The sequence below is a fragment of the Eretmochelys imbricata genome, chromosome 4 (assembly GCF_965152235.1).
Source record: "Eretmochelys imbricata isolate rEreImb1 chromosome 4, rEreImb1.hap1, whole genome shotgun sequence".
In the NCBI taxonomy this organism is placed as follows: Eukaryota; Metazoa; Chordata; order Testudines; family Cheloniidae; genus Eretmochelys; species Eretmochelys imbricata.
The window spans coordinates 73280559-73297350 of NC_135575.1; the positions used below are offsets into that span (position 1 = coordinate 73280559).

General features: G+C 40.8%; 1 protein-coding gene across 4 annotated transcripts in view; it reads right to left on the reverse strand.

Moving 5' to 3' along the window:
* LOC144264106 (kynurenine/alpha-aminoadipate aminotransferase, mitochondrial-like) overlaps positions 1 to 16792 on the reverse strand; it is a 39365-nt gene continuing 22573 nt past the window's right edge. For 3 of the 4 annotated variants that reach the window (XM_077815462.1, XM_077815461.1, XM_077815463.1), the window contains 10 exons: positions 15957 to 16031; positions 14404 to 14610; positions 13292 to 13357; positions 11800 to 11882; positions 10228 to 10324; positions 9108 to 9169; positions 6910 to 6974; positions 3532 to 3638; positions 2838 to 2939; positions 1 to 1506 (listed from right to left, as the gene is read on the reverse strand). In XM_077815462.1, coding sequence (XP_077671588.1) covers positions 1465 to 1506; positions 2838 to 2939; positions 3532 to 3638; positions 6910 to 6974; positions 9108 to 9169; positions 10228 to 10324; positions 11800 to 11882; positions 13292 to 13357; positions 14404 to 14610; positions 15957 to 16031 — 906 coding nt within the window. In that variant the 3' untranslated portion in view covers positions 1 to 1464. The remainder of the gene's footprint in view (positions 1507 to 2837; positions 2940 to 3531; positions 3639 to 6909; positions 6975 to 9107; positions 9170 to 10227; positions 10325 to 11799; positions 11883 to 13291; positions 13358 to 14403; positions 14611 to 15956; positions 16032 to 16792) is intronic. The other variant, XM_077815464.1, reaches the window with a different exon arrangement.

A 16792-nucleotide genomic window follows, 5' to 3' on the forward strand; every position in this document is an offset into this window, starting at 1 on the left:
AAATTTACCTTTTTTAAGAACAGGATTGGATTTTTGGTGTTCTAAGAGGTTTGTGCACATGTTGTTTAATTAGCTGGTGGCTACAACTGATTTCCTTTGTTTTCTTTCTCAGCTCTTCCCTGGACGGGGGGTGAAAGGGCTTAAGGGTATCCCAAGTGCTTCTTCCTGGGTCCAAAAGGGTTTTCTGCACTTAGGTGGTGGCAGTATCTACCCATCCAAGGTTAGAGAGAAGCTGTAACCTTGGGAGTTTAATACAAGCCTGGAGTGGCCAGTATAAATTTTAAAATCCTTGCAGGCCCCTACCTTCTGCACTTGAAGTGCCAGAGTGGGGAATCAGCCTTGACACAGCCCCTGCCCCAAAGAGCTTACAGTCTAAAGCCATGTCTACACTACCACTTATGTTGGCAAAAACATTACTCAGGTGGTTCAGATCAAATTAAAGTGTCCCAAGGCAAAAAGTGCAAACTAATTTCCTTTTATTTGTAACCAGAGTCTAATTGCATTTGCTCAGGTTTAAGTTTTCAAAAGTGCCTAAGTCAATTTACTCTGACCAAACATTAGTTAAGTTTCATACTTTGATCTTCACACTTTTATAGCCAGAATCCACATAGAGAGACAAAAGGAAGTGCAAAAAATTAAAACATAATTTGCTAGTGCAATGTGATTTTAGGGTTTAGGAAGGGTTGGGTTAAGAGGGTCCTGAGCAATTCCAGTGAAACACTTCCTGATCAATACAGTTTTCCCAGTTTGAAGTGTGCACCTAAAAATAGCATATGTATGGTATATGGTTATGTGCGCAATAGCAATAGTGTAGTTGAAGTAAGAAGATAATTTACTGTACCAAGTATACCATTTTTAAAACTTAACTACTTTAATTCAAAGTCCTTTCCCAGCCAAATTTAGCAAGGATGGCATATGTCACTCATGTCTCATGCCATGTCAAAAGTTCTGTAGTTCATCCCTAAGTTATTTCAAAAGTTGCTTTTATTTGCTAAGTAGAAAAGGTATTCCCTCTGCCAATAATTCAAAATGACTGAATAGATTTTGTTCAAACCTTCTTTTAAAATTCACTTTTGGAAAAGATCTGGTGTGAGAAGATTCAGCACAATTTTGAGGAAGTTATAGGAAAATGAAAAGTGATTTATAATGGAATTCTCTTCTTACTTCAACTACATTATTGCTATTATGCACATAAGCATATACTATCGCTGCATTATAATTTGGAATAATAGTCTTTTTATATGATATTGCCTGTCATAAAAAGGAGTTAATAGGTTGAATGAAATCATTTCTAATTAAACTATAATTTTCTGCACTCCCTATCAAAAGGCAGGTTCTGAGGTCTTTTGGTGATCTTCTATCCATGCTTGCTCCTTAAATGTCATTATAAAATCATCTTTTAATAAAGGTGCAGATTTTTTGAAGGAGACTTTTAATTTGCTGGATGGTTTTCATTTGCTCTCTTCAGACAGCTTCTTTTATAAGCTCAGCCAGCCTCTGAAAAGCCTACAATGAAAGCAAGATGGTTAATGTTCACATCGCAGCATTAGATAAGCAGGCAATATGCTAAATCTTAAGTAGAATTTCTGAAACTGTTTTAACCACAGGTGAACCCAGCTGTGTAAAGTTTTAGTACTTTATTGTAAAGCTTCAGATTCCCTATTCAGTTTGATATTAATAGTGCGTTAAATGTTCAAGAAAGTGGGGAGAGCTTCCACTTAAATAATCTGGCATGTTCTTTCAACATAAAAAATTAGAAGAAAAGATGGAGTTTTTTTGAAACAGGACAAATATATTAATCGACAAGAGTACTGTTATGTCACAACACGGCATCTATAATCTAGTGGGCATTAATGGACCCTAGCAGAAGGATTCTCATAACTGCAACAGTAATACAGAGGGGTACAATCTCATACAGGAGAGAGAAAAGGAGGAAGAGAGGTGTTATAAATCAAAGTCATGTGCAATCCCAGCAAGATGCAATTTGACTAGAGACAATATGATTGTGAAATTCTTTAGGTAATGATGAAAGGGGTGACCAACAAAGGAGAAGCATAACTAGACATCAGCTACACACCTTAACGACTGAAATAAAGTAAGACCAAAGACATAGGAAAATTCCCAAGGCATTGAAACAATGGAATGCTATACTCTGGGCAGCTAATTGCTCCCCGCTCCCTCTATACAATGATGTGTGCTCAATCACAAATACAACCATTATATCCAAGATGTTCTTAAATAACATAGATTAGTTCCGAAATCGTGAAGTATAGAGAGACTGTACTGCAGGAGAGACCACCTCCAATGTGCAACTGACTACTCAGGAGAAAGTGAATGTGAGAATAATGGGGAGGCCTGATACTGGTCATCCTGAGCTTGTTTAATAAGGAATCAGTACACAGAAAACAGTGGAGTAAAGCGAATTAGATTTGAGGATGGAAAACTTTGGGAAATAAGACAGGTGGTTGCTCCTGCTCACACTAAATGAGTTGCTACACTTGCACTGACTTTAGTGACTGCTGGATCAGCGAGTGAGATCTGATGGGAATAAATGAAATTGAAGAAGGTAGGTGCATCTTAAGAGACACTAAAGATTCAGCACACTACTATTCTTCTAGATAAGAATATGTGCAAGGAACAGGTAAGGGAGTTTCAGAAGTACTGCTCAAACAGTACTTACCCAAACAAAAGCCTACTGGAAATGGAAGAGAGGGAGATAACTATACAATCCAGAGAGCTGGTTAACACTTGTAGGGAAAAAGTAAGGGAGCAAAACAACAATTACTACATGAGGAGTAGTCTTTTCAGGAATGTACAGCAAATCGTACTGCACTCACCTGATCCATTTGGGCTGGAGAAGACAGAGAGAAAGAAGCTCTGACATAAGAACTAGGAACGGAGCTATCAATGTTAAATGCTCCCCCAGGAACCAGTAACACCTAAAAGAAATAATTAGCCACTTAGTTACAAATTTCTTCTTAATTTAAAAATAAAAATTAAATAGCTCATTGATGAATAATGGTCTCACAAAGAGGCTTAATCCATTCCTTCCTTCCAAAAAAGGAAGGCAGACTACAAAAACTGGAATCAGATATTTCACAACAAAAAGACAGAACCTAGTTATTTGTAATTTAAGGCAGGTTCTATCTTATCATTCTCGTGTTTTATAAGTATCAGAGAAGTAAATCTCTAGGTTCCTTTCTGACTGATAGCTGATGTCTTTGCGTAACACTTGTCTGTACAAATTGTTGAATAAACCACAATCAATTTTCTCTTATTAAAATGGAAACAATGGATAGTTAGGCTAGCTCTCTCTGTATCTGTTTTGGGGCAGAATTAAACAAACATATTAAAGATGTAGATTAACCATGCAGATATTTCATTAGTAAGGAGAGTTATCTGAATATGTTACTATATGCCTGTTCAAAATCTGCAGTCCTAATGAAGGCACAGTTGGAGTTGCACTCAAATAGTAGTTTATTTAACCCTTCCCTCCCACTACATTTTAAGATCAGCAGACATTTTTCATACTTCTTTCTGCAAAGCTTTTTCCATGATCAGCTGTTGTGTGTCAGAAACTCCCTTAATTTTAATCCATAGAAACATGCCAGCAGCAGGAGCATGCCAGTCTGCCAGACCTGGAGAGAGAAAACAGAAAACTTAAAGATACGCTCTGTCCTTTCTGCAATAGGTACACCAAAGACACAAAGATAGGGTAAAATCCTGCCACCAATGAAGTCAGTGGGAGTTTTGCCATTGACGTCAATGGAGCCAAGATTTCACCTGCAGAATTTAAGGTCCGGCCTGACAAAATCAATACAGATGTAATTCAGTAATGTTGACACCACTTTGTTTTATGGTATTTTTGAAAATGGATGCTCTGGGTTCTCTCACAGTTGGATTACAGACAGCCCAACAGGTGCACTACAGGTACAATGGTAGGCTGATTTCTGAAAAAGCAGCTAAACACATTGTGCTGTAATAAAACATCCTTTTTAAATGCCAGCTCCTTTAGTACCATAATTACCATAAATGCAATCTTAATGTGTTGCATAATATAGACATGGTTAGAGAAAGAATATTTGTTTCATTTTTATTTAAAATGTTATGTTTTTCTACATAAGAAAAGAAGGGATCGAAGGCTAGGAAGAGCACAGAAAGGAATCTTACTGCTTTAGTAGGCAGTGTTACTGTACGCGTTCCCTTGTACCTCGAGGCAATCATTGATCAGTTTTTGGCTGGACAATAATCCAAACACTCCTGGTTTTTTTGGCTCCAGTTTTATAATGTGTACATTGTATGAATATACTGGGTTGTTTGTTTCACTTGCCATTTGCCCCTGTTCCTATTAGGTACATTTGATCATTACCAGCAACTTAATTATAAACTACTCTATAGAATAAAGACCTCTCACAGAATACTCCAAAGCCTCAACTTGCTAGTTATGTCAATCTTCATAAAATAAGAAGCCAGTTACTTCAGCCAGAGGAAGATTTTCATGGCTTTAGCCTTTTCTGCTAAATGGCTTTACCAGATTTATTTTTCTTCTTTAGTTTGGCTGGATAGGTGAAGGTCTTTTTCCATTAGACACTCCAACAGCCCTCATCACCATGTATCAGAGCAGCTCCCAAAATTAACAATGAAAACTAACAAAATTCTCTTTCCTTTCCACGTACAGTAGCAACTTGAAAGGTAGCAGAATTGCAAAAGGTTTTTTTTGTTTAGTTTTCTCCTTTTCTCTTGCCCTCACTTCCCTCTATGACTAAACTGTGAGAAGAGTTGGTCAACTAAAAGGGGTTGCATTTGGTTCCGAGTGCAGTGAGGCCCATTGTCACTCTTCGCTCCTGGGGGAGTGAGTTCCATGGGCCGAGAAGAGGGATGTTCCAGTACTCAGGGTGTTAGCTTGGGACTTGGCTGGGAGACCCATGTCTACGCTAGAGACCTTACAGAGGCACAGCTCTCCTGATGCAGCTGTGTTGCTGTAAGATCTCTCGTGTAGCTGCTCTATGCCAACGGGAGAGAGCTCTCCCATCGACATCATTAAACCACCTCCAATGAGCAGTGGTAGCTGTGCACACTACCACTTATGCTGGTGAAACTTATGTCACTCAAGGGGGTGTTTGTTTTCACACCCCTGAGCAACATGAATTTTGCCAACGTAAGTGGTAATGTAGACATGGCCTAAAACAGGCTTCCTGTGTTCCCTTGGGCAAGTCACCTAGGTTACATCTACACTGCAGTAAAAGATGTATTCTTAACTTGGCTTAAAGCAGCAAGGAAGACACATCAATTTGGCTTTTAACTCAGGTTAGCAGTTTTTTTTTTCAATCCCAGGCTTCCCTATAGGCTTTAGCTTGATCTGTTAATCTGAGCTAAAAGCCAAACTGCTGTGTTTTCATGGGTATTTTAAGTCAAGTTAATAACCTATTATTTATTTATTGCAGTGTAGACTCTCCCAAGTCTCTCTGAGCCTCAGTTCCCCATCCTGTAAAAGCGGGATAATAATGCTTCCTTACCTCACAGGGGAGGGTAAAGATGGGTGAAGCTCTCAGATACTATAATAATAGGGGCCATATAAATACCACAGATAGATGGGTTAGGTCCAGCTCCTGTGAAAGTTTCAGCTCCTGCTCTCACAAGTCCCTGCTGGCTGACAGGTTCATGGTTCCAGTGGAACAAAGCTGCTGCTGGAGATCTTGGTTGTGAAGGGAGAAGCAATCTCTTAGATAGCTATGGCCAATGCCATGCTGGGCTCTGAATATCAGGACTGAGGTACTGATATTGACTGTGTTATTGTATCTCTCTCTAAATACATCAGAGGGATAAATACCAGGGAGGGATAGGAGTTAAGTTCAGTGCCAGTGTGGACACAAGAACAAATGGCTATAAAGCGGCCACCAACAAGGTCAGGTTTTTTGCCCTCACTGCTCCCCTTGGAAGGCTGTTCCAAAACTTCACTCCTCTGATGGTTAGAAACTTTTGTCTAATTTCAAGCCTAACTGGCTTCAAGACCGAGCCTGATAGATGGAGGGAGTGACTGCAAGTAGCAAAAATCCCCAACTGCTGAAGATGGGACACTAGATGGGGAGGGCTCTGAGTTACCACAGAGAATTCTTTCCCAGGTATCTTCCTGGTGGGTCTTTCCCACATGCTCAGGGTCTAACTGATCACCATATTTGGAGTTGGGAAGGAATTTTCCCCCAGGTCAGATTGGCTGAGACCCTGGAGTTTTTTTGCCTTCCTCTGCAGCCTGGGGCACAGATCACTTGCAGGTTTAAACTAGAGTAAATGGTGGATTCTCTGTAACTTGAAGTTTTTAAACCATGATTTGAGGACTTCAGTAACTTGGTCATGGGTCTATCTGAGGAGCGTATGGGTGAGGTTCTGTGGCCTACAATGCGTAGGAGGTCTAGATGATCACCGTTCTGACCTTAAAGTCTATGAGAATCATGTTACTCCTTTGCACTGTGATTAACTATCACAATCTGTTACAACCCTGAGAGCTCATCACGTACTATTTGTGCAAATTTTTTTAAAATGTTTGTCACTAAGGTACAGCTTTTTACATAGAAAGAGGTACTGTAAATAAAAGCGTACTGAACATACTGCACTGACATATGTGTTGTTTGCACGGCTACTTGCCACAGCAACCTGGGGAGGCTTTCCTCTGAGCACTCTCTCATTTCAAATAGTTTAGAAAATAGGAGAATCAGATAATCTTAGGTTTGGATATTCAATGTTCAAACAAAAGGGGAAAAAAACACCAAGAACACTTTTGAATTGTCCATGTTGCCTATTTATCACTTAATACTGCAGATATACCTTAGTGATTGTTCTTGAAAATGGAGTTGATTAACAGAAGTCAGAAAAACCAGCTTGAAAATATAAACTGTGTTTGCATTCACTAACCTTTTAACCACTTGTCTGCTGCAGCAAGCATTGCATCTTGCTGGGTCTTGTAGAACTCCACTACCCTGGAGACCAACAATTCAAAATTTTGTATAGATATAGAGAAAGATCGCCCTACCTCCCATCTGAGCTAAATCCACAAATGGTTAGGTATAAATAACTTTATATAACTGTCATATGCCTATTACAGAACTGTGCAGATTATGTTATGCTGCCCAGTGCTGTGAGACCTTCAGGTAACAGATCCTAATATTGTTCCAGTTCCCTGTGATGCTGGTAAACCAGGTGCCAGCTCTTGCCAAGTTTGTAGGTGTCAGCTGAGCACCGACAACCTCATAGCTGGAAACCAAACCCTTTTACCTGTTTGCTAGTTTTGTTCAAAATAGGTATTAGTCTTATAAGAATGTATTTAGTGTTTAGACTCTATGAAATGTCTGTAAGTGGCTGCATGCATTAATCTCAGTTGTGATATTCATATCCTATGCTATAAGGAAATAGGTAAGTTTGCTTTATAATTTTGAAAATGTTTGCTCTGAACTTGTGAACCTATGCATGGGAATCATCCCCCCCATACCCATACCCATTCAGGAGGCCTGTGAAGATTAAACTGGCCATTAAAGAACATCACAATACAAAGGATTTGGGGGTGGCTCTATCACACCTTGGAACTGCTACATGCAAAGGAGCTATCTCATGGGCTGGAAGGCTAAGTGTAAAAGATAAAAGAGGGTCACAAGAAAATTTTTCATTCTTTGCTGTTTGAACACACAGGGCCAGGGACATTAAACTCAGGCAGAGACCCCTTGGGGCTATCCCTGGGTCTGCCCTGAAAGACATTTTGAATTGACAGATTAGTACAGCTCTCAGAGTAACAGCCGTGTTAGTCTGTATTCGCAAAAAGAAAAGGAGTACTTGTGGCACCTTAGAGACTAACCAATTTATTTGAGCATTAGCTTTCATGAGCCACAGCTGTGAAGTGAGCTGTGGCTCACGAAAGCTCATGCTCAAATAAATTGGTTAGTCTCTAAGGTGCCACAAGTACTCCTTTTCTTAGTACAGCTCTGTGATCTTGAGGAACCATAGATGGCAACTCATTTGTGTATATGTTTGCTTGCTTTAACCTGTAAATAACTCTTATTTTTTTTCCCTAGTTAATGAACCTTTAGGATTGGCTATAGGTAAGGCAACCATTATGTCATGCAGGTTGCAGAAGTCACAGAATCTGTGACTTCTGGAGACCTCGGTGTCATTGGGGCACCACAGCAGCCCAGCCACGATAGTAGCAGTCGATCCTCTAGCAGCAGCCCATCTGCCCTGGGTGGAAGGGTGCCCCCGGAACTGACCAGCTGCCACTGGCAGGGCCCCCCCCAAGCTCCCCAATTGCTGCGGGCAGTGGAGGGACTCCGGCAGCTCTCAGCTGCCACAGGTGGTGGGATGCCCCCAGCTCCCAGCCTTGCAGGGCAGTGGGGGGACCCTGGAACTCCCCAACTGCCGTGGGCCCTGCCCCACCGCCCCCCCCCCAGCTCCGTGGGCGGACCCTAGCAGCAGCTTAGCCGCTGATGTCAGCAGGCTCCCTCTTAGCCCTGCAGGGTGGTGGGGGATCTCCCCCCAGCTCCCAGCCACTGGGCAGGGGGCCGCAGCTCCCAGCCGCTGCATGCAGCAGGGCAGTGTGCTGGAACCTCATTTTGTTAGGGATGTTTTTAGTAAAAGTCAAGGACAGGTCACAGTTTCTGTGAATTTTTGTTTACTGCCCTGACCTGTCCATGACAAAATTGTAGCCTTAGCTATAGGCATTGTTTTTGGTGTGAGATCTAAGGTACAAATTGATCTGAGGTAAGTGACTGGGAGCAACCTGAATATTTTGTGTGTTCGTGTGTGTGTCAGTGACCATTTAACACTACGTCCAGCTTGTTTGGGTGGCAAGATAGACTAGAGAGCCCGAAGGGACTGTCTGTGACCCCATGTTATAGTGATCCAGTTCACATTTGCTACTGGGTTGGTGAAATCTAATTATAGAACATACCACTAGTTTGGGGTGTCTGTGCTGTTTTTGACAGTCTGCTCTAAGGCAGGCACTCACGATTGTGAGTCCCTCCAGACAACGTGACATTCCCTTGAACATTATACTCAGAGACATGACAGTAATTAAAAGAGAACCAAACCCCCACAATATAGTATATAGAATATAAGTGCATTACCTGTCTACATGTTCCAGGAAACCCTTTTCTCCCCACTGCTGAAGAAGCTGTGCAATCATAAGCTACAGAAATAAAACCTACACAGTAAATCCCATTCTTTAAACAGGATAGTCAACCACCAAACAAAAGCTTTTAAAAAATTATATTGATATTAAACATCCTGCAAGGGCAGAGGTCACATCCTTGGACTCCTGGAGCCATCTCTTCCTTCACCTTCAAACCTCTTGATAATACAAAAAGTCCACCAGGAAACAGGCAAAGGGCCATTAGGAAGCTACAGCAGTCCCATGGGGAAATGGAAATATTAGGGAGTCTGAAGGAAAGAGGAATGGATAGGGGAAGACAAATATGGGAATTTGGGAAGGAAAGGGTGTGAAACATATACAGCTTTGAATTAAATACATGTTTATTTCCTTTATTAGTCTCCCCACTTTTATTCTATCTCCATGGTGAAATGGAGGAGCTGAATAGAGGGTTGGGAGTACTAATTTAAGCTCTGGACAGAACTTCAGAGCTGACTGTGATAGCGGGGAGGGCAGGGCTCAGGAATGGGTCAATGATGATCTAGTAGGTGGGGGAGGGAGGAGGATATATTTCATTCTACCCTAACTCACCCTTTGAGCACTGTCTGGAAGGGAAGGGGAAGTAGATAGCAGGCTACTTACACAGCACCAGCAGGTTTCACCAGCTCGCCACACTGCCCTACAAACACTGCACCAAATAAAAATTCCAAATCCTCTCCATTTATTCTGCTGCTCTTCAGGGTGGGATTTTCAAAGGAGCCTGAGGCCATAGAGCACACAACTCCCGTTGATCTGTAACTCTGTTAAGCCTCAATAACCTATTACATAAAAGTAAAGGGTGTCCTGTATATGGAGCCATGCTGTTTCATATCTAATAGAACACCCTCCAGACAAACCTTGGTCTTCCTCCTTGCGTTGTTCTTTCTTCCCTTGGAAAAATTTGTAGTATAAATTTTCCTGAAAAGCATGCTGAAAAAAATGGCTAGGGATTATAAAAGCCCTTTTGCCCCTCCTCCCAGTTACCATGTTTGAGAAACCATTTTATTTTTATAAACAATTCCGGCAACACCTTCCCAATTCTCGGAGATGGCACTTGCCTGCGTGAAAGTGCTGGTGTGCATTGTTGAGACCTGTATATGCAGAATCACTCGGTCAATAAGAGGTTTGGGGCCTGTTAAAAAGCCTATTCTCAACCTAGGGGAAAAGAAGAAGAACATTACTGCAGAAATATACAGTCCGCTAATCCTTGAATATGGCTATCGTCCAAACATCAACTATGGAAAACTGGAACCTTAATGGATCTGCTCCCTGTGTGTATTTAGAGTCACATCTGCTAATTCGAGTTGAACGGGAAGAGACTGGCTTAATAATCATGAGATTATTTTTTAAAAATGTTCTTTGGTTATTTCAATTTGCCTTGTAGTTTCTGCGCTTTTAGGGCATACATGGGTCATATTTTTAAATTTTTTTCTGCAATCGTAATGGCTAGGGAAAAAAAACAAGCCGAGATTCTCACATCACCACAAGTTTACAAGAGCGAGTCTATCAAATACCAAATCGCGTGAAGTTTGCAACACAGTGTTTACTATATTTACTTCCATTTAGTACTGCTAGTAAATAAAGAGAAGAGAATGAACAGGATTGTTTTTGTGTTCATGCACTAAAAGAAGCTTTATTCATATTGTCAAAAACTAAATGACTCCCTGCTTGACTCTGATTCCAGGTCGAATTTGCAGTTAGAGGAAAATAAATGGAGTAAGTTTACACATGTCTCTGAATGACAAAGATGGAGCTACATGATATCATTTTTTGTAGGGTCATTTTTCAAAGTGAAACCATATTTCCATCATATTACCTTCTTTCTTTATTTCACTAGATTCTCACGGAGAGCTCACAACTCACTAACTGCAAGGCGAGGATTCATGCTGCTTGCTAAGATTCATTAAAAGTAATGTACACTAGAGCCAGAAAATCAGGACGTGGAGAGCAGACTTGCAAGTCCTCAGCAAAAGATGGTGGCTGAAGGAAAGGTGTAAAGCTAGAAGAGAAGGTGCCCAGGGAAAGAGCCCTGTTATTCCTTGTGGACTGTAGGAGAGAGGCCGACAACAAGCCAAAAAAGTTCTGAAGGAATGGTCAGGTAGGGAGAGAAGCCAGTGTTATGAAAGCCAAGGGAGGCGAGAACATCAAGAACCAGAGAGGAGTCGTCTAATGCCCCCATCATGGCCCTCTAGTTTGGGAAAACTGAGGGCAGGTTGTGTGTAAGGACAGGCTGTCATAGGAGACAGAGGCTGCAGTGGCCATCAGAAGGGGAGTAGGCTCCGGTGACCATGTATTAATGACTCTGTGTTTGTACAGTGCCTAGCAGAGCAGGGTTCCACTCTCAGTTGGGCCCTAGGCCCTACCGCAATAAACATGATTAATAGGTGACTGCCAGGACATGGAGGGAGTGGGAAATGAGCAGGTTGTGAACAGTTGAAGATCTCAGTGCACTTTGCAACAGTGGGCAGCTCACTATTTGCATATTATAGATGGGAAAACCAAGGCACAGAGAGGCTGAGTAACTTGCCTAAAGTCACAAAGTGAAGGTGCAAATTCAGGACTAGAATCCCATGTCTCTTGACTCAGCAGCCTGTGCTAACCAGCAGGCAACAGTCTGAAACAGACCTTACCCAGAGGAGAGAATTTTAGAGAAAGAGTCAGTCCTGATAACTCGACCATCGACATCCATGGAGAGGAAGGTTGGAGCCCAAGGCTTGAAAGAAAAGAATGAGAGTTTAAAGTTCAAGTAGCTAATAAGGCTTACACTAAGATACACTTTACTTATTACTAACACAGACTTCAGTATTTCTTGACCCAAGGGCTGATGTATCATATGATAAAATCCTGGTTTTGGAGATGCACAACGAGTATCAAAGTCCAGTACCTGAGTGACAAATGATTCTATTTAGAGTAGCACCCTATTGTGGTGTGATGATAGTGTCACCTGAATGTCAGGAAAGAGTCAATCAGAAATTCCTTTACCTCTAACCCCATGTCTCTGCACACAAATGGTAGGTGCTGGAGTTTCTACCTGGAACTATGATAGGAGGTCAGAGCCAAATACCTAGCTCTCTGTAAAAATACTTTTACTGAGTGGAGGGGAAAATGTTCTTTAATGTTTTTCCTCAGAGGTGCTCCTCAGCTTGCAGTTTTCCTTTAGGAGAAACTGGAGGACATCCCTCAGAATTGGGGATTTGGTAATACCACCCTCCTGAGTTTAGCACATATTCTAATTCCCAGAGCAGAAGTTCGGCTACTATATTGACAATTTCTTCATGCTCACATGCTTATAAGAGTTCCACGCAGGCATTCAGTTCTGCTAGCCCAAGTAAACCAGACTTCTCCTCACCCCCAAAAAGGAAGGGGAGAACCTTGTTGCAGAAAGAAAAATATTAAGCTGTACTCATTCCATTGACGTACTCAGCAGCCATTAGCTACTAAGGGAGGGGTGTTACTCTCTGTAAAAGCTGATCTTAATCCTGAAGTTATGAACTTAAGTGAGGGCTAAGTCACTGCCCCCACCCAGATCCATGTAAGGAGGAGACTCTGCAAGTGTGGATCTGAGCACCCTCCCCCTCCCACTGGTGTGTAAGGGAGGGTGTCAGTTGCCTCTGTGGCACTATTCTCCCTATTCCTGAGACCAATCTCCATGGGTTGAGATCTGCACAAGGAGAAGGGGTGGAGGCAGGGTGGGCTGCATTGGATGAAGGCAGAGATTAGAAAGAAAAGGCAATACAGCCTGTATTACTTCTCCCATGCCTTGCATTCCACTCCCTCTGCAATGGAATGCCCTTTTAAGGGGTATATGTGTCAGTTCCTGAGGCAGCCCTGGCTCGGAGGCGTCCCTGCAAGCACAGCCCCAATGGAATCAATGGGAATTTTCCTCACTTAAAAACTGACGAATTTGACGCACTGGAATTGACAAGGACTGATGCAACATGATGGCTGAAGAGGCATGTAATTAAAAATGTCACGACTGAGTGTTTACTAGTAATGCTTTAATTTAATCGGACAGTCTACTAAGTACGAGTAGCATGTAGTTTGAGCCACAATTGTCCAAGCATTCATTCTCTTCTGAACCCAAAGGAATATTGATACCAATTAGTACAAATGACAACTTACTTTACCAAACTGAAGAAAATAATAAGGATCATCTTCTATTACGAGGAAATTATATTGTCTTGCAAGCTAAAAAAGAAATTAAAACCAAAAATGTACAGGTTTATTGAAATGTAATAAAAATAGTCCCTATATAATCCCAGTTATTTATATTCATTGCCCTGTACGCTGCATATTCCGCTGATTCAACACACAAACATCACATCAAGAGTCAACTTCAAATGCTAAATTTAGCAAGTCATGTAACTGTAAAAGTACGTCAACTGGTAAAATAGCAGCTGTCATTGGGCCAAATTTTGAAAAACTGAGGCCTGGGTTCCATGTGCAATAATGTGCCTATATTTGTGAGCATGGTTTGGACTGCTGCATATAGAAAAAGTATGTGCTTCTCACTTACCAGTTTGAATGGCAATTTTGGACACATTTGTATGCATGGACCTGAGATCTCATGCTTTTAATAAATGGCATTTTAAATATTTTCTCCAGCCAGGTGGTTACTTAGCATGTTAGCTTAACTGATTTCTATGTAATTTTCTTAATAAATAAATAAATAAATGCACTGAGTGCAAGGTTTATATCATACATTTTATTTCCTTGTTATAGAGAACTGCACTTCCAAAATGGGGAGTAGTAAAAATTGCCCTGCATCCCTATGGACACATGATCCTGACAGCTACCTTCATTGTGTTGTCAATGAGCACATCTGCCTCCTGTGTCCCTTGCAGTTCTAAGGGGTGGCTTCTACTTCTATCTCATTAAATAGAGTTGGTTTTTATCCTTGCCAGAACTTCTCTTTAGGCTTGTACCATGGCCCAGTGAGTAAACACAACACACAAATCAGCACAATGGTTGGTATAGCTACAAAGAACTATAATTTATCATACCTTACTCACTAGATCACCAAATCATGCAGGAAAACCAAGAACGGAGGACCTGGGAGAAGTGGCAGGGCAGACAAGAGGTTGATATAGTAATGGGGAATGAGATTTTTAGCAACATTTACTATTCAGTTGCTTACAAGATGTGCTGGTTTTGCAGTGGAATTCCTCAAACTGAAAACCCCACATTTGTCCGTTCCTAAATGAAAGCTGTTATGCCAGGCTCTCACTGCATACCTGATATATCTCCTTTTTGCGGTCAGTAGTCAATGAGGTTCCAGTGGGATTGCTACCATTTGGAATGGTGTACAGAAATTTGGGGATGTTGTTGTGCTTTCTGACATCTTCTGGGCTCCATCTGGAAAGAATTTCTTTCAGGGCTTTTGGAATAATACCATGTTGGTCACTGGGAACATTGATTATGTTGCAACCCAAAGGTCTTAGCTATTTATTTTGGGGGAGGGGGGAGGGAGAAACAAACAAAATAGGAGACAAATCTCAGTCACTGAGTCTATAATTCTGAAATTACGATTATGTCTCTGACGTTACAGAACTTCAGCAGTGCAGTATCTTCCCTTAAATCTAGATTGAACTAGATAGTTATAAACGAGTTGCATTGATTTCAAACTTGCTTAGCTCATGATTCAAGGGAAAGTGTCTCTGAACACGTTGTATAACCCTCAGAACGTAATTTGACCCAATCACCTTGTGCTCCCAATATTTAAAACCAGTTATATAAACTCTGATAAGGAACAAGATTGGTCCAAGATAAACTATTACTACATGCCTGCCTATCAGGCACATGGCATCACATCTGTGGAGCCCAGGAGTTCGTTGTGGATTGTATTACAGTGGGATCCCTCATATTTCCACACTCCAATGCAAAAATACAGATAAGCTTCAGGTCTCTCAACAGTGCAATTTCATTTTTTATGCATAATCAGAAATAGCCATGTGTGAAGTAATAGCAAAAATTAACAAAAGTCCCTGTAGTTTTATTTCTGTGGAATTTCTATCTTTGTACTACTTAGCCCTGTATTTATTATGTTATAAACAAACTGCTGCTGAAACGACAATACCCTCAATATATGGTCCCATTGCATAATCAAAAGGCATGTCAAAAATATAGTGTACCAAAAAATATTACCCAGGTGTCAGCCAAATATTGAGTAAGATAGGATTTATTCCAGCATTTCTCCCAATCTGTAACTATTAAGCATTAAAGGGCTGTATTTAATTGCACAGGGTGCATATTACTGCACAAAAACTAGTGTCATTTAAGAGTTATCTCTCTGACTTGCTCTCACTGTCTCATATCCTGGGAGCTCACCTGCATACATCTTCTAGGTCCGTCCCCATTTTATCCTATTATAGGCACAGAATACTAAATCGGGTCATTAAATCATTAAGAGACAGGCACACCCAGAACCTAAAATAGGAGGAATCTCACTGATCATGCACTTGCATTTAGACTGACTTTATCAGAAAGATCTCATCTCTACTGTGATTCTATATAGAAACCTAGGGTTAGGGTGAACTAGGCTCCAGAACAAAACATTGTGTACTGGGACAAACATTTGCAGAGTGTCTAAATTAGCATTTACAACTGTATTAGTTCACCAATGCCAACCAATTTAAGTCAGAAGAGGCTCAAAAACTCTAGTCTGGATGAGATCTTAGATGCATTTAGCAATAGTGAGGCAGCTCATATGTCTTAAGAATGTAGATTTGTGTCCCAAAGTGATGATCATTGTAACTTTCACAACTTTTCATACCAAAACACTACTCACAGCTGCTAGAGTCCCAGGATAGGTGGGTGCATCCAAAAGGATGTTGTCTCCAGGGTTAATAAGCATCTCAAACACCTACAAAATGGGAATCATTTACTTGACAAGACTGTATAATTTTACTGTACATTCTGCATACTGCTGCCTGCTCTAATGGAACTACACATCCTAATTACACATCAGTGTTTCCATCATCATTTAATTAAATGAAAACTCTGCTACATAAACAGTGAATGGATTTAAGTTCCACTTTGGAAGCCAAACAGAGAGATACAAGTCAGAGGAGAAGAATGCCAGTTTCACACAGGACAACTCTGTCTTCTGGGAAAAAAAAAATACTGACATTTAACACAATATTCTAACACAATACAAAAGTTTTTCAGTTATAGAAAGGGTCAACTGTGTGTGAGAGAGTGTGTGTGTGAGTGTGTGTGTGTGTGTGTGAGTGAGTGAGTGTGAGAGAGAGAGATCAGCCAATTGAAAACCAACTTACACAGAACAATATCTAACAAAAACATCTTATTGCACAATAAAAACTACAGTACAGCAACCGACTGATTTGATTGCACCACTACATTCCACTACAGGATTCTTAAAAGCATTTGCTATAGAATTATGAAAGTAAATGGAATAAAATGTCTTATGATATTCTCTCTCTTCGATAATAAAGATCCTAGACATTTGTGTCACCACGGAAGACCACTGGAGTCTGACAAAGTTTTGTCCCAACTTCCATTTACTTTCTCAGATATGGCATTTAATATATCATTTCATTTACAAGCCACTCTTACTAACTGTAATCAAAGAGTAGGCATGCCTTTCCTATGCAAGGAAATAAA